We start from the raw sequence: 17697 nt of genomic DNA, 5'->3' as shown, positions 1-17697 counted from the left end.
GGCACTTAACACACGCAAATGCTGAAAAAAAAAAACCTTTAACTTTGCTTTTTACTATAGACAAGGAAAGTAGGCAGCAAGGATAAGGCGGGGGGGGGGGGTTAAGGAACGGCCACTTGTTCCTGTTGAGAACTCCGGCTGCCTTGAACTGGCTAAAGCAACAGGCATGCGTTGTAATTGAGTGTACATTTTCAAAAGCCCAAATATTTGAGACATTTTCAGAGCACATCCTCTGAAATACACATCTCTCCCCTGCCAGCAAGACAGAGACGATGGAGTGACAGGCTTGTAACGTCAGTTTCTCCAGGCTCTTAAGTAAGGACAGATGGGTAACAAAAGTTCTCCTTCTAAATCGTATATTGAAAAAAAATAGAGTCAAATGCTAACCGATTTCTTTGAAAGTTAATTTTTTTTCAGATTTTAAAAATCTTTTGCAAAACAGTGTTGACTTTGCAGATAGCATACTTTCTTTTCATTGTGGGGAAAAAAGAAGAAAAAATGTGTGTGGAGGAGAGAGAGGGAGCTCCTGCACAAGCCACTGGTAGGATTCCACAACTTTCTTTCTCCCATCTGGCTTAAGTAACTGCCATGAAGGCAATCTAGCAAGACTGATATGTACATATAAAAAGTCAACAAGTTACACAAGACCTGAGCTTTCACGTAACACAATGAGCCTTTGTCTAAAACAAGACGAAAAGAACAAAGTAAAGCTGCATTATTCGAGCCAGCCCTCAACAGTTGATTCCTGAACGTTCTTCCAAATTCTGAAGCACACTCGGCTAAGACAGGTCTCAAAATCAATAGTGAATCTCATGCAAATCGAAATAGGTCGGTGGATTGATCGCCAATAGCCATTTCCCAATGCATTTCACACAGGCTATGCAAGCCGGTCACGTTTAATATGACCTGCTTAGAGTCTGGTTGATTGGTTTCCTTCAGCTATTTGAAATGACGCAGAGAATTCCCACATAAGAAGCTGCTAAGCTTGGATATCAATGTGATTATCTTTCTTTCATAAATGCCCAGCATTTTCATAGTAACCTTACCTCCAGCTTCTTAATTGGCGAGGAGGTGCAAGAGGCCTCAAAAGTTTAAAAACAGTCCCAACAGAGAAGCAGCAAACAACAAACAAATGCATTTTTAACAAGGCCACAATCCAGCTTAAAATCTATTCTTTATAACGAGGGTTGTCATGAGGCTTCTCTTACCATGAGTTGGGAAAAAAAAGGTGACTACACCTTCTCACCCCCGGCATTACCGAAACTTCAGAGAGCACTACTTACCATATGTGACCTGAGTGGGAATTCTCTGACAGCTTTGCTGTTTTAACGGAATGAGGGTGGCAAACTGTCCTGACTCTGTTTTACCTCTGAAAGCTCACTGGCCCGGTGCCCTAGGTTTGCCCTACGAGGAGGTCAGGAATGGTTCAGCATTCCCAGAGATCATCAGAAGGGCACACACAAGAAAGCGGAAGGAGGTCTTTCCATCGCACTTACCTGCTGCGTGCACAAAGTATGCCAAATATAAGTCGAGTTCCTTAACCGAAACCCCTATGTGATGGGGCTGGACACAGAGCCCTGGATTCGAGCACTGCGGGGACTTGACAAGGCGCTCGCCGTCAGTACTTTCCAGCGGGATACCTTTGAACAGGATCACCATGACGAGGTCCAACCTCCACACTTTGTCTGCCTGGCGGAGGCAGTCAATTCTCCGCATCTTGCCTTTCTGGTCTGGGTTGGAAAGGACACAGCATGGAGGTTTTTTCCCTGTAACTGTAAGAACAAAATCCTCTCGGTACTCGGGTCGGATATCTTTCCGTAACTTGGCCAGAAGTCGGGATGCCCACTTCTGCTTGACTTCGGGCTTCTCACTGAGCAGTTCGTCCTTCACGGCCCTCTCCTCTTCTTTCGACATGCGCTTCTCATGTTTTTTGAAGTATTTCCGCTTTCGGGCCTGCAGGTTGAACCATGTGTAGGCGAAGGCGCGGACGTGGGGCAGAAGGGCTTCGATGAAAGGATGAAACTCATCCTAGGCACAGGAATAAAAACAAGAGTACGAATATGACCAACATGAAAGAAGACAACTTGCCTCTGGAGTTGCCCTAAAGAAATCCTTCATTACACACGGAATGTGGCCCAAGTATTATACTTCCTTTAAAACCATATTAAAGGCCCTAAGGGCAACCAAGGGGAAGGGGAACATACTCTCAGTACCACTACATATGATCTGAAGGGAGAAAATTTCTAAGAATTGCTCCACAGTTTGGAACATTGTACCGTGCGGCCTACTTCCCAACCCTTTGCATAGCAAGCACAGTTGATCTAAGCGCTTATAACAATATATACTCTTAACCCTATTTCCAGGAGGCCATATCTAATTCTGTCTCAGCCTTGACCTCACCGTCTGTAGGGTAGCCAGGGCCCAGCAGCCAGATTGGCAAATTCTGAGCACTCAGGTGCCAGTAAATGTTTATGGAAGTCTAGGAGCAAGACCCATCTCTACCGTCAATGAAAACAAAGGCTTTCCTTCAGGAGAGCCCCTGTAGACTCTCACTGGCCTCTTATGTATTTTGGGAATATCTTAATTACTCTTTTAAATATTATAGTTACTGATATTTTACCAAAAAAAAAAAAATTTAAAAAAAATGTGTCAGATCTTTATAGGAAAGAAGGGAAGATCTGGTACTCATTTGGCTAAAATAAAAGACCTATGCGCAAGAAATCATGACGAACTATGGAAAGAGAACAAAAAAGGAGTGGGGGGGCACACCAAACAAAGCAGAGCTCCATGCCCAGAGTAAACAGGGTGCCCACCGTGACAGCACTCTAGCAACTGAACACGTTCACAGGCTGGTGGGCCTGAGCTGGGAAGACCCTCGAAAGCAACCAACCCTATAAAATACATCATCTCATTTTTAAAAAATAATATTTCAGCTTTTTCCCCATCAGCAAACAGGAGATTCAGGGAAAACCTTCACAGATCTCTTTTTAGGAGTCAGATAATTTGAAGAGAAAATTAAAATTTAAAGCATTTGAATTTTTCTTCCTGGTTTACTTTAAAAAATATGCGATTCTTATGTTGACGTTGGTTATAAATTTTAAGTATAAAAAATTTTTAAAAGTTAAAAAGTAACATTCACAAATGCCTCAGAGAGGCCATTCAACTCCTGATTAACTAGGCCACACCAATTTTATATAACAGCTTTCTGCCACAAAGATAAATTATTTACTTTCAAATAAATAAAGATAAAAAACTAGAGGAATATTTGGTGACTTTTTATGGAGATTTAGAGTGGGCAAATATAAACATATTCCTTTTTAACATTTTTTAACAACCTAAATATATATATTCTTGAGGTACGAGAAGCTGCAATATCAAAAATAGCACTACTACTAAAGAAATTATTATAATTTTAAACATTCAAATGTATACTGAAGGAAACATATTTTAATAGCCAAATCTGTTCAAATTTTTTACAAATTTTAATTAACCATGTAAACATTATATATAACATGATTCTTTAAATTAACAGTATAATAATATAATGTATATTTAATTGTTATAAAAATTGAGCTTTTCTCTCTTTCTGCACAAATTTTATATTCCGTGGCTCAAGTTCAGTTTTAAAAGTTGCTCTTTTTCAAAAAAGGAATCAAAAAAAGAAGCGGTCGGTGCGCTTTGGTTAACATGTGTGCATTCTTCAAGTGGGGGAAAAAGAGTGAAATACAAGAATTATATTATTCTTTACCATAAACCATTAGCATTTTAAAACTGTATAATGTTTAAGAATCTTTATTCCTTTGGAAGAAAAACTCAGGGGGCAAGTCGCAGTTTATCCGCTAAGGTACATGCCAAACCACAAAGCATTTAAACATTACTAAATTCTGAGCTCATCCTTGAAATGTTCTGAAATACATAAATGCTCTGTACTTCGTATTGACTGACATCCAGATGTGTACAGGACATCCTAGAGACTAAGGCTGTGGCATCATGGAAAGAGTCTCTGAAGTCGACCTGAAACTACACAGTGAGCCTTCTCCAAAGGGAGGCTTTCATTTTAAAGACTCAGCTCCATTTTACAAGGCAAGGCGAATCCCTCCAAAATAAACTGTATCTGTGCTAAGACATTAATTTATTAATGATAATAAATACATTAAATAAACATTCTAACGTGGTATTTTTTTACGTCCAAAGATACTCCTAAAATACTTCTTAAAAACTAAAAACTGCATCAGTTCACGTTCAGAAGCACTGCATTCACCTGCCAACCAAATGCCCATAGGTCTCTTCATAAAATATCTGAAAATAAGGTCAACTAGCCATCATGGACCATCTACATCCCCCAGGTCTGCATCAGAAGTATTTACAATGCATTATTCCCCAAAGGTTTCGAGAATGTGAGTAAAAATACACAATATTTCATATAGCTTTACTCAAATGACAATCATACTTAGCCAATGTATTGATAGAAATAGCTCTCAAATCAGCCAAACTTAAAAAAAAAATACAGGAAATGTCCAAAGAAAGCATAAATGTTTCGGGGGTGAGGGGATGCTCCTCGCATAAGTCATGCTGCTGAACAAAACACCATAAATTATGTACTATTTCAAAAATATTCAGGAGCAAACAAGTCATATTTTACACACATAGTTGATGAGACTGTTACAACTCACCAATAAAAATAAACCTGTGGACCAGCTTCAAAGCCGCATTGCTTTGAATCGGCATCTAAAATGTGGGTCTGTTGAAAGCAGGCCAAGTTGAAGAGCCACAGAATAGTGGTGGTGCTGGAAACTAGGGTTCTCCCCCCAAAGCTTTACTCATAAATTTCTGCTGACCTGTCAGGATTTCAGCAGGTTCACTATGATATGCCTATCCTCAATCAAAAGAAGAGGCCTGGCATTCTCAAGGTAAAGCCCCTTCAAAGTGCACACAGCAAACTGAGCTTACTCTTACAGTTAGAATACACTTATCACCATGCGTCCTGGATCTTTTTATTTTTTTTTAAATGAGCAATAAACGACCTAAGTTTTTCTTTCTGAAACTGGCTCGAACGTGTTATAAATATTCCAGAAAGTTAAATAAATTGTAAATCAACTTTTAAAGACCCTCTCATAAAACAAGTGAGCCTTTATTCCCTGTTTATTGTACACTTTCTTCCCAAACTGCTACAGCAAATAAGCGTTTCTCTTAGTGGTGTGGAGGCCTAGTGAATGCATCAATCAATGCTGCCAAGTGTGTAGGAGGGGAAAAGGAGAAGAAAAAAACTTTCTGAACGTGATAATAACTCAAAAGAAGCCAACTTTGCTAAATACCTGACTCTGCCGGGGGCCTGCGTAGAGACACAGGTATGCTTCAGAAAGGCAGAGCCCCAGACCAGAACTTTATCTTTTCAAATCCTACTCGAGGAGACACCGTTGTGTCCATCAGGGTCTTTCTTGCTATTGCAGCCTGCTGGCATTATCTACAAGTTCTCTGTGCTGCAAACTTTTGCCAATTGGAATTTCAGCCTTCGAATCTCAGCACTTTCACTGCAGAGTATAACTCATTCAAATTATCTTACACTTTGCATCTTATCCATATGCAATTGTGAACCTTGCCAGAAGTGGTTGGAGAAGTTTCATTCCATACTTCCACAAGTTACTAAAATAGTAACTTTGGAAGTGGGGGGGGGGCTTTTACAATAACTAAAACAACTGCTATCCATTATTAATGTGAGGCCTAAATCCCAAACAGACCATCTCCACATAAAAGATGCATTTAAGAGTCTTCTGAGATCAAATGGCCAGTGTTATTACTCTTAGATACTGCAGTAAGAAGGGAAGTCATGTGGGAAATAAATCCAGAATCTAGAGGGGAGAGGAAAAGCTACTGATACTTTCAGTCTTCCAAAGTATTCCCGGTAAACCGTTAGCTCCAGCTCATTGAAGGCACAGTAGTAGCGGGGTTTGGAAGGAGTCATGAATAAACCTTGTGCTCGAAGCATATAACTTCATGTAGGTGATTACTGGTCAGACTGCAATGTTTTAGAGCAGTATAAAGGCTCGTGCTTAAGAAGAAAAATTAGAGCAAATCACCCTGACTTTGTGCCTTTTAGTCAGAGAAAATAAATAATATATTCAAACGGGACCAGATCCGGAGCCGTAAAATAGCAATGTTTCCTTGCTGGTGGTGCAGACGAGACCGGGAGGAATAGGCTGGGAGGCTCGAGAAAGAGGGGCGGAGGGGCTCCAAACCCCACGCTGCGAGTGGGGTTGCAGGGAAAGTTGCCGGGTCCTGCGTGCTGAGGCTCCCGGGCGGTGCATTGGCGGCGGCGGCAGCAGGGCAGCCGACTCCGGTCCGGCCACCGCTAGACCTCGGGCCGGAGCCCCACTCCACCCGCAGCGGCCCAGCCCGGCCCAACCCGCGGCCTCGGCAGCTCTCTGGCCTGCGCGGCGTGGGCACGCCCGACCCCGAAACTTTGGCCGGGGGCCGCGGGCGGGAGGCGAGGACGCAAGGTCCTGGGCCGGCGCGGGGCGTGCGACCATGGAGCCCACGGGCAAGGGCTCGCACCGCCCGCCGCGTCCGAGGGGCGCTGCCCGGCCCGGCCCGCAAGCTGGCACAAAACAAAAGTAAGAGTTCGGGGCATCGGCGGGGGGCGCGGTGGCGCGGGAGGACGCGGGCAGACAGGACGCCCCGGTACAGCCGGCGTGCGGGGCTTGCGGGGACTCCGCCGCCCCTCCCCGGCGCGGAGGAACCGCGGGCACCGCGCTCCGCGCCGCAGACGCCGAGTCCAGATTGCAGCGTGTCAGGGGCTGCAGCCGCGGACACACGTGCGGGGCGCCCGCAAGCCCCGGCGCTCCGCAGTCCGGCGCCCCGATATTAATTAACGCATTAATAAGAGGGCGCCATTAGCCATGTGCCCACACAAATGGCCGAGCAGGAGGAATGCACCCGCATGGAAACAAAGTTACTTTCTTAAAGCTGCAGCCCCCCCCCCCGCACACGCGCGCGCACACACAGAAACACGCGCAGACACGGCTCCCGCCGAGGCACACGGCCGCCCCGCGCCCCCGCAGCTGCTTACCTGGGTGAGACAGAGCGGAGAATACATAACTGCCGGGCGGCGGGGGGTGAGTGCACGTCTGTGTGCGGGCTGGAGGTGTGCGTGAGTGTGGGTGCGAGAGGGAGAGAGAGGAGGAGAGAGCTAGGAGAGGGGGGAGGAAAAAAAAATCAAGCCTGCTTCTTGCGTTCACATTTCCAACTCGGCTCAACTGCAGCAGCCAGCGCTCTTGCCGCTCCACGCGCTGAACTTTAACCCCGCCTAGAGTTTCCCTACACTCCACTATACTGTCTACTGTACGCGGGCGTTAAAGGCATAGCGCACCCTTTCCCGCTCCCGCGCCGGCCGGCCGGGTGCCCGCGAGCTGCCCGCGCGCCCGCCTGCGCCGCGTTCTGCACCGCACCGCTCGGCCGCCGCCCGCTCGCGCCGCCGCGGGGGGGTTGAGGGGGGGGAAAGGCTGGGTGGGGGAGGGGCGGCTGCGGCGCTGACACCGGTCCCCAGCCTGCGCGGCTGCCGGCCCGCCGCTTGCTCCGCGCTCGCTGCCTCCCGCGGCCCCCGCCCCCGCCCCGCTCGGCGCGGTCCCGGGAACACGGCGCGGAGCGGTTTTCAGCGTGTCCTCCGGGCGGCTATAGGCTGCCACAGGATGTGCTTAAGCAAACAAAACTACTTTTCCTCCTCCCCATCCCCCCACTCGCGCCGCAGCCCTCCGCGGACGTCGGTGGAAGATTGGGGCAACTTTGCCAGGGCGCTCCGTACCCCTGTGGGCCGCTGGGTGGGCTCCCTAGAAGCCTTAGAGAAGGGCGCGCGATACATTTGCATGTATGCAAATTTCCTCTAAAAAAATCAGACCTTCTAGGTAACTTTTCCCCCCTTCCTCTGAAATGCGGTAAAGCTCAAAGCACTGTAATCTCTCCTGCGAAGCTTTCTGTGGGAATAGTGTCTTCTGCGGAGCTAATTATGCACAATAGCCTGCTAACTTTGGGCAGCCACGGCCCTATAGCAGTCACTATCCCGGTGCTGGGGAATATAGTAAGATCACCCCAAAGATTCCCCAGATCGCGGGGGATGGGGATCTGGAGAAAGGAAGGCGGAGAGTCAGGAGCGGACGCTGTTCTCTTCTAGAAGTCGGAGCTGGTGGGTTTGAATACAAAAGCCCCCAAAAAGTTCTGTCACGTCAGAAACAACAGTGTTTTAGCTGGGACATCTTTCTGTGTGTCGAGAAGGAAAGCTGTGAAAGGGCTGTCCCCTTAGGAAAGGGATATGTTTGTATTCCCAAAAGGGAGCCCAGAACTGGACATGGGCTAACATACGAGTCCGCGTTCCCCAGACCCCTCTAGAAGGGTGAGTTTTGCGGATCCCCAATCCTCCCTCTCCCCCCCCCCCCAGCCACACACACTGGTAATATTTCTGAAAATGGAAAAGGGCTTCCTGCAATTATTTTAGGTTTGCTAAAGTATTGTTTTGGCGCGCGGGAGGGGGGGCGGTTTTAGGGTTTGGCACGTTGCCAACAAGCCTGCTCTTCCAGCTTTCTTTTTTCTCTTTCTTTTTTTTTTAACTTCATATTTTCTCTCTAGATTCTTTTCTCCTGGAGGAAAAAAAATAGTATACCTGTCTCCTCCAGACTCTCATTTTCTCCTCTTGTTCTTCCTGAAGTTTTGCAGCCTTCTGTATTTACCAACCCTTCTCAGAAATCCTCAGATCCCGACACCGGCACACAGGTCAGGGATCTACTCCCTGGTGGAGGTGACAAGGCTAGAGTCTGCAGGCGTGCCCACCGGACAGAAGGGTGACTGATGGAGTATTGGGCACTTTTCATTCACATTTTTTTTTTTTGGAAGAGGCAAGAATGGTACTAGAGAAGGCCAGCTAGAACGTTCTGCAGCAGCCTGCATCTCCAAAGTTGTGTTTCTTCTCTAGTCGGGTTGAGGCTATAGTATTTGCTCTAGTACTCAAGAATCCATTCTTTCCCACCCACTCCCTGCTCTTGCATGTTCTTGGAAACCTGTCCCATTACTTATTAAGGATTGAAGAAAAATAATAACTTCAACCTTTAGTTAGGACGTCCATTTCACCAAACTAAGCAACAGCCTTTTCTTGGTTCCTCGTGTCTTTCAGTAAGGAAGAAATGTCCTCCAAGCTAAGAGGAGTTAGAGAAACATTCCTGGCCAGGAAACCCTTTGCTGGGATCTATAACTTCAAGACTCTCCAAGTTTCCTCGACAGAAGTTTCTGGCTGAGGGACCCAACATGTAACTGAGGCACAGTGACAAGTTATTGTCCCGTGTGTGCTCTGGGGGAAGCTCTCTTCCAAAGCGGTTTTATTATTATTATTTATATAAAGATACACTTCACATCTGTCTGTTTTCTTACTTTTGATTCTCAAGGGGAATTAAAAAAAATAGCTGGCTTCCGCCATGCCTTCTTTTTTTTTTTAAATTGGGAAAGTAGTTGAATGCTGATATTTCCACTTTAGAAACTTCTTTTGTTGCAGCAGTGGATGTGCCTGCGATTTCCAGCATTCTGCGGTTAGCAATATTATCTTAAGTAACTTTTGGCGCCCTTCGTAAGACTTTTGGATATGGGACGATTGTTTGCGCCCTCTAGGCAAGGGCTGGATCCAAGTTCAGCACCAAAGCCCTCCACATCCGCTCCTGCTTTCTCTCCTATCTGTGCCAGCTCCCGCTCCCTCCCCCGCTCCGGAGGAGGGTGGAAGGCGGGGGAACACTACAAAGCCCAGTTCCAACTACAGCCTTTACAAACTAAACTGAGAAAAAATACTGTAGAAGAGTTACAGTTACAGAATGGCTTCTGGTAACTTTCTCTCCAACAGGCATAAATTTAAACACACAAAGAAACAGATGTTCCCGAGCGGACAGACAGGGTAAAAAGCATGTCTAACTTTCTCCCCTCTTCTAGGTTGCAAAAGTAAATCCTTGTCTAGAGTTCACAAAGATACTCAGGGAGGGGGAGGAAGGAAGGACAGGGAAAGAGGGGGGAGGGAGGGGAGGGGCAAAGAGAAGGGAAAAGAGAGTGTAGGAAACACAGGTGATATATGAAAACTGGTTTATTGCAATCATATAAATGACCCATTGTTAGGAAGGGTAAACCCCTTATTGGAAACATTACTCCAGTCATTTATTTTGCAAGTGGTAGGAGGCTGCCTTGAAACTGGATTGTCTTTGCAAAAAGGAGGTTCCTGCCATGCTCTCTGCTATCCATATTCTCCCTGGCACAGAGCCCAGCCTTGCATTTACTGTTTTATTTGCAGAAACGTTACCTTGCCAGCTTTAGTGAAATCCTCTTAGATGTATAAATTACGTCAATAAAGTTTCACTTCTACATACATCCGAAATACCTCTCGTTTCTAGTCTACTTAATTGGGAAATTGTATTAATGTGATTTAGATTTTAATGCCCAACATAATGAAGACGGTACTTGGATTCCTAAGTGACAATACCATTTGCTCTATAGTTATTACCAAGACTAGCTCTAATAACTAGCATTTCCCAGCATTTCCTTCACTAGTTTATGACTTGCTGGTAACTCCTGTGCAGACTTCTCTAACTTGCATATTATCCCCAGTTGAATCGTGTTGCTGAATTGAGGATACAAGCGAACTGTCAGATCAACTTTCCAAACCAAGTTTGACCTAAAGGCACAAGGCCTAGGGAAATACTTGGATGAGCATTAAATTCACATTTTAAAAAAGTAAGGAGTCCATATTATTTTCCACTCATTCCCTACAGAATTAGGAGGTGGTTGATATATTTGAGTCAGAGGCCGCAAGTTATATCTCCAAGACAAACTAAGGTAGTTGGTTTCCATCATACAGATGGCAAGGACTTGAACAAGAGGCCAGACAGCAGCTAATGGGGACAGTGGGTCATCTCCCGCACATGTATCTCCAGTAAAGTTGTGGTCACAAGGAGAAGTGTGAACTTGGTGATTCTTAAAATGCTCTTTGCTACCGACCATCATCTGAAATGATAGAATTCAAGAAAATCTGCTCCTTCCCTCCTCCTTTTCAATCTATAGAGCAGCTGTCTTTCCACAAGTGAAGCATTCTCTCCCTTTGATATGCCAAAGACTCTAAAAGAACCAGTGAGAAGCTTTGTAACACTCAGTGATTTCTCAAACAAGTTAAACCTCTTCTTCTACAAGTTATCAACTTCCCTGAGTATTAAAAACAACAGCTAATGCAAGGTTAAATATTACTCTAGCAGAAGTTTCCAAAAGAGCAAAGTTAAAAGGCACACAGGATTCATGCAAAAATCCTCCCAAACAGCTTTTTTCTCCTTTAAACTCAAAAAATCTTTCCTATTGTGATTGCTAAATCCGGAAGGGCTGGTATCTTTGACAGCTTGAACTACAAACACGCCATCCCCCTTCAGAACTGCAGAGAACTTCAGATCTCCTTTGCCCCGCCCCCTAAGGCTATTACGAGCCATTGTACACCCAAGCTTTCTCATGATTGGATAGAGCTTCTGTCAATCTCATATGTTGTCTCATTGATTAGAGGATCGAATCGTCAATTATTCTCTGGTCCAGACAGTTCTTTTCGGGTTAGGTTGACTGCAGAGGCCAGACGTCTTTAACAGAGCCGAGCACGTACAGGATCCCCTCCTCCCCCTTCCCCCTTTTCTGGAACCGAGCAAGCGCTAGGAGGAAAAAAAAATCTGTTAAGCTCAGCAATTTTTTCAAATCCTGGAAAAAAAAAAGAAAGAAAGAAAAAGAAACCCGGTCTCTCTGCTACACATAATACAAACGCCATCCACGAAGCTGTATCTTTAAAAGAAAACCATCACAATAGACATTTACCCAGCAATCACTTAAGTGCATATTCGAGCTAGAGAAATTTTAAAGTCTTAGCCATTAAGCATAACCATTCTACCGTTGTTTATATAACGCATATAGTATAAATGTAAAATAGAAAGTTTAAGATGTACCACGTACCATTGCAATGTAAAAAGAGTACGTGAGAAACTTTAAAATGCTCAGACGAATTGCTTCATAGCTTGTCCCCTGTTTTTTGCATTAAAAAAAATAGCCAAATAAACTTGGAACCGTTGAAAACCCGGAAGAGATTTTTTTTAAAGCTGCTGGCCAATTGCAGGCTTCTTGGATATTTTTTTTTAACTCCAAATCAAAAGGCTTCTGCCACTGCAGAACTCTCTCTCTCTCTCTCTCTCTCTCTCTCTCTCTCTCTCTCTCTCTCTCTCTCTCTCTCTCTCTCTCTCTCTTTCTCTCCCCCCCCCCTCTCTCTCCTTCTCCCTCTCTCTCTCTCTCCCACACACAAACACACACAATCTCTCCCTCTCTCGCAGTCTCTCTCTTTCTCTCTCTCTTTTCTGAAAGCGATCCAGTCTAACCCGGGCTGGCTGCTTCTCAGATTCTCTCTGGATTTGCCTGGTGTGCTTGTAAGAGACTTTGCAGAAGTTGCGATCCTTTCGGCAGCCCCTCTCGCCTCTCCCTACCCCCTTGTTTATTTCCGCAATCGCTGCAATTTGCATAGTAACCACGCACGAGGCGGAGGGGCCGGAGGGGGCAGGGACAGGCCCGGGCCTCCCCTCCTCCCGCTCGGCGCAGTCTCCTCCTCCACCGACAGCGCGTGGCCAATGGGAGCCCCGGCCTTCAGCGCAAGCTCGGGTCGGGGCTCCTGGCTGCAGGACGGCCCCTGGCTCAGTAGGCCCGGCTCCTGGGATCCCGGTTTTGGCACAGGGGAAGTTTTCCTGTTTGCGGAGCTCGCAGCAGGCTTTTGGAGATGAGAAGATTATGGAAAGCTTGCCCACAGTCATGCCGGTTTTGCATGTTTTAATCACGCCTGCACACCTGCTTTCTTGATTTCTTTTTCCAGAGCTTCTCGTGAGTTATTAGACAAGTTCATGATGGTTAGTGAGAGACTTAACCTTTATTTGCACTGATGTAGACGGGGAGTTAAAGATCCTCTCTGGTCCATTAAATCAAGGCGGAGCAAAATGTCAGAGAACTTCAATGAGATAAGGCTTTCGTCCTGGGTTTAGAACAGGAGAGTGGCCCTGCTCTCTCTAGATGACTGAATACGGAAAGGCTAGGTGGGCTACACCGAGAATGCATCTCCTTTAAAGCATTGATGCTTTAACAACATTCTGATTGGATCGACAAACTCCTGATTTATCAATAATCATGCAAACCCTGGATTGTACAAAGCCTAAAGCAATCCCTCCCCTTCTTACCGCCCCCCCCAAAGAGCTGGAGTGAGGACTGGCGGAGGGGCATGTTAGTAACTGGGGTGAGAACTCCTCCTTCCCGTTGACCTTCTTATTTCACTAACCCAGACTCTTTATGACCATGTCATCTGAATATTTCGTCGTCAAACTTGTTTTTTGTGTTTGTTTTAAGCATCAAAATACCCTTTGGTGCAGAGTATTAAAGGGAGTATCTCTTTAAATGGAAACCATCACTACTAGGCTTGCACTTTTTGTTACTGTTATTGTTGTTATTTTTAATATGTTTGCTTTGTGTCCCTTAAGACATTTAGAGTATTTTGTGAAATAAATGAATTACTGGAAATTGTGTACTTAGCTCAACTGATTTTTTTTTTAAAATTGTTATCAGGCCAAGATGACTAACAAACAAACATACATCCTGGTCCTCTGATTTCCATAATTGTCCTTGGTGAAAAGGTCTAATCAATTAGTAAGACCCTTTACAGCTAAAGTAATGGCTCGAGGAGTCTCACGTTTTATTTTGAATTATAAGTTTTGCTTCAGTAGTACACTTAGCAACCAGTCAACTGATGCAGCTTTGGGGGGAGGGATCTTACTGTGTCTGTCCTTGGTATCAGACAAGCTTTGGCTGTTTTGGCTTGCTGTTCATAGACTAGGATAAGCTTTTACTCTTCACAGCCTGTGGCATTTAATTCAGTCCTTGTCTACCCAGCATCCACCTCCACTTGGCATACTACTCTCACTCAGAAATGAACTAAATAGAATGGGATAGGTGATACTGATGTTGATGGTGACGATAAAGAATAGTTTAAGTAATAAGAAACATCCTAGGCCTACTTCAACTGGTACCAGGCTCTGTTGCCTTCAGACAGTTCTAATACCACCTATAAAAGAGGACACTGACCTGTTAATGAAAAGCTGTTTTGTCAAGGGTCAAGAGCCTCAGATAAGACCAGGAGATTCCCACTGCACCGCCATGGTCTGAGTAACCCACACTGCCGAGCAAGCCAGGCCTGATAAGTAGTTTGAAGCAGTGTGGGTTTTTTGTGTAGTATTGGTAGTACATTAGCCTGATTTAATGCGGTAGGTTGATGCCATTGCAAAAGTGATCTTGTGTGTGTCCCATATTCAACAGCAGACTGTGCATTTCAGAGGTCATCTTAGGTTCTAATATTCGTCATACCATGTGACTTTATACAAGTTATTTGGCCTCTGAAAGCATTAGCTTCTTCGTTTGGAAGATGAGAACATGTATGTAATGTGTGTAAATTGGCATCATCATAGTGAACCATGTTCTAAGCACATTGATATGACAGTATCATATATATGTATTATGCATACACATATATACATACTTACATGTAACCATATTGACCAAGTCTACATGACTCTGCCAGTAGAGTCATGAGGGCTGATGACATTTGTGATGAACCAAACATATACATTTGTCAGGTAAGGAGAAAACAGGTCATCCCTCTCCAGGTAATGTATAAAAGTAACTGATGGTGGCTAACTAAGTTGTATTTGACTTGCTTTATAGTAACTGGAGGACAAGTTATAGCATCAGGCTAAGACAAGGTCATAGAGAGGCTTATGAGCAATTTTAGTTTCATTTTAAAGATTGGGAAGTCATCAAAGGTATTTAGCTAAAGAGAGAAATGAAATAAAATTTGCTGATGAGGAAACTCACATTAGTAAAGAAGGTAGAAGAAGAAGAAGAAGAAGAAGAAGAAGAAGAAGAAGAAGAAGAAGAAGAAGAAGAAGAAGAAGAAGAAGAAGAGAGAACAAGCACGCACTTTGTGGCTGGAGAAGGTGAAGACCTGAGCTACAGCTCAGCTGCAAACTATGAGAAGAAGGTTCCATAGAGGATGGGGTTAGGCAGCTTAGATATGGAGTGGTCTGCTAAGTTCCCCCAGTGATGCTAATTTGGAAGGTTCTTGATGGAGATGAGGCCTAGATTTAGAGAAACAAATTACTGGAGGGGTATCCTTGTGGCTGTGTCTTACCCTAGACTCCTCTTTCTCTGTGCCCTGGGCATCATGAGGTGAGTAGCTTCTTCCCAGTAGCCCCCATCCTCAGTCCCACTCCTACCTCCCCACACTCTTCCCAGTACTCAGCCCTTACCCCGGGGTGGTGGTCATGAACTTCTGTTTTATCACAGGCCCAGAATCAGAACCAAGGCCTGTGGGCTGAAAGCTCAGAAACTACGAACCAACATAAATCACGTTTTAAAGTCTCTCTCTCTGGTATTTGGGGTCACAGTCAGAGAAAGCTAACAGTGCTACAGAGATCAGAAAGGAGAAGCCACGGATAGAAGTTTTCAAGGCATTTGATCAATGGGTACAATTCAGAAATAAAACTTTTCCAGACACTGCTTGGTGTCCAAGTGCCCACCTATAAAAGTAGAATAGGCTCTCTCTGCTCACAAATTGCCACTTCCATCATGCCCTTCAACCTAATAATTGATTAAATAATGCAAAAACGACATCATTAATAGATAGTACTCACATATTTAGTGTTTATACCTGATTTGTTTGTCCTAAATCATGAATTTGCATCCAAGTAAATTCTGTTCCACCACATCAAAAAGCAGGTGCTCATCAAGGAGGGTGACTCGAAGTTGCTAACCTCATTGTGAGCCCGAGGTTCCACGGAGTTTGGCTTGATGCCTTGAAAATAGTCAGCTCTTCCAGGAATTCTGCTTGGTTGACCCAGATAGAACCCAAATCTTCTTGCAAGACATTGACATAGAAACTAGAACGCCAGAGCCTGACAGAATTCGAGATGCAATTCAAAATTGCAGTACGTTTTGATAATCAGTTTGCTGTAATTGTGAACAAGATGGAACGTTGAAACAAAATGTATGTTTCTATTTTGTCGATTTCCCTGTGTAGGTCCTAGATCGACCAATGAATTTTCAAAGCAAGCTAATTACCATGGGCGTTCACAAGATTAACATAATAAATGATAAGTTTTATAAGCAAAATTAAGTATAGGAATTAATAAGTCACCTATATAAGTAAGTTTGGGCATATATTGTCCCTTCCCGAGCCCCCTGTGTTGTATTGTCTTGGATATATAGATGAACAGTTAGAGTCTAGAGTTGGTACTTGCCACCCCTCCTCTTGGGGAAATATGTGACATGTGATTGAGTTTTCAATGACAATTCTTACATCATTTGTTTAAAGGAAATTTGCCTTGATATGGCCCTTCCCAAAGGCAAAAGGGAGGCCCTAACTTCAAGCAGAAGGCCTAGGACAATGCCCAGGAGGCAAGAGATCAGCAAGATGGAGGGATGTGGATCTCTAAATGACTTGGTGTGACAGGGCCACTTCTTCAGTGCAGGTTCTATGTAAGCCTCGGTGCACTGAGATTACTGATGTGCTAATAACCAGTAGTAACAAGATAGGAAAGTTCCTTTTCCTTGTTATCTCTTAGAAACCCCGCAGGCTTTCCCCAACATGGTATTTAATATTGAATTTTATCGTCTACCTTCTTTTTCAGATTCTCCTTTTGTTCATTCTCTCCCTCTTGCTTTCTCATCCTTACCACAAGCAATGCATTGTTTTTCTTCTCTTTTTCTTTCCTTTTATCGTGTGTGTGTTTGTGTGTGTGTGTGTGTGTGTGTGTGTGTGTGTGTGTGTGATTCTGTCTTGCCCAGAAGTTCCTGGTGTTTTTCTCCCTATTCCATTTATTTTCAAGAGCTAACTTAATGCTCCTGCTCACTCCTCCCAGGCAGAATTATTCAAAAGCTCCTTTGCTCTCCACCATCTTACACTCATCTAAAGCTCTAGATGCTAAATATCAGTTATTTATATATACTCAAGAGACGAATATTCATCTTGTGTATGTCTAAGCAGAGTGACCATAGCCAACCCTTTCCAGCCTCAGTACTCAGGTAGTAAACAAAATCAGGTGTATGCTGTGGCTAGAGAGGGTCTGATCACAAGGGAGAATTGTGACATAAAGAGAGACTCTGAATGTGCCATTCACAGGATGCCGTACTGGTCACCTTTACCCTTCTTGCTTACCCTATCGTAAGTGCCATTCTTACGATATAGACGAGGACCCTAAGGCGTAACAAACTGTGGGGAGATAATCGAGCTGCCGTATATTTAGTCAATGGATAGAATAGCCTTGTTCACTTAGAATTTATCTTCAAAGCTCCGGTCTGTGATGTCGCCTTTAGGAAGGAATCGGGACTTCAGATTTCTTAAAGTATAATTTTTGCGGTTACAGCCTGTAATCATGATCAAAAGCAAACACGTGGCCCCCCTCCTTCTCTTCCTGGACACAACACAACAACTACAAGAGACAGAGCAGAATGTCATCTAAATGAGCTGCTGGGCTCACCAGGGAGGAGGAAACGGAAAGGGAACTCATGAGGATCCAGCCACCACATTCTACGGGTGACCAAACTGAAGCTGGCAGAGCTAAGGAGCTGGCCGCA

The 17697-nt window shown here is 44.6% G+C and overlaps 1 protein-coding gene across 4 annotated transcripts in view; it reads right to left on the bottom strand.

Annotated features, from left to right (window-relative positions):
* Nfia (nuclear factor I A) overlaps nucleotides 1–12515 on the bottom strand; it is a 335086-nt gene extending 322571 nt beyond the window's left edge. For 3 of the 4 annotated variants that reach the window (XM_075946347.1, XM_075946349.1, XM_075946350.1), the window contains exons 1-2: nucleotides 7067–7452; nucleotides 1497–2028 (exon numbers count right to left, since the gene is read on the bottom strand). In XM_075946347.1, the coding sequence (XP_075802462.1) occupies nucleotides 1497–2028; nucleotides 7067–7093 (559 nt within the window). In that variant the 5' untranslated portion in view covers nucleotides 7094–7452. Of the gene's footprint in view, nucleotides 1–1496; nucleotides 2029–7066; nucleotides 7453–11994; nucleotides 12064–12410 lie in introns of those variants that run through there. The other variant, XM_075946348.1, reaches the window with a different exon arrangement.
* Nucleotides 12516–17697: the final 5182 nt, after the last annotated feature.

This window comes from Microtus pennsylvanicus, chromosome 13 (genome assembly GCF_037038515.1).
Source record: "Microtus pennsylvanicus isolate mMicPen1 chromosome 13, mMicPen1.hap1, whole genome shotgun sequence".
Taxonomy (NCBI): Eukaryota; Metazoa; Chordata; class Mammalia; order Rodentia; family Cricetidae; genus Microtus; species Microtus pennsylvanicus.
Note: the sequence above shows the minus strand (reverse complement) of the source record. Positions and strands in the feature narration are given on the sequence as shown.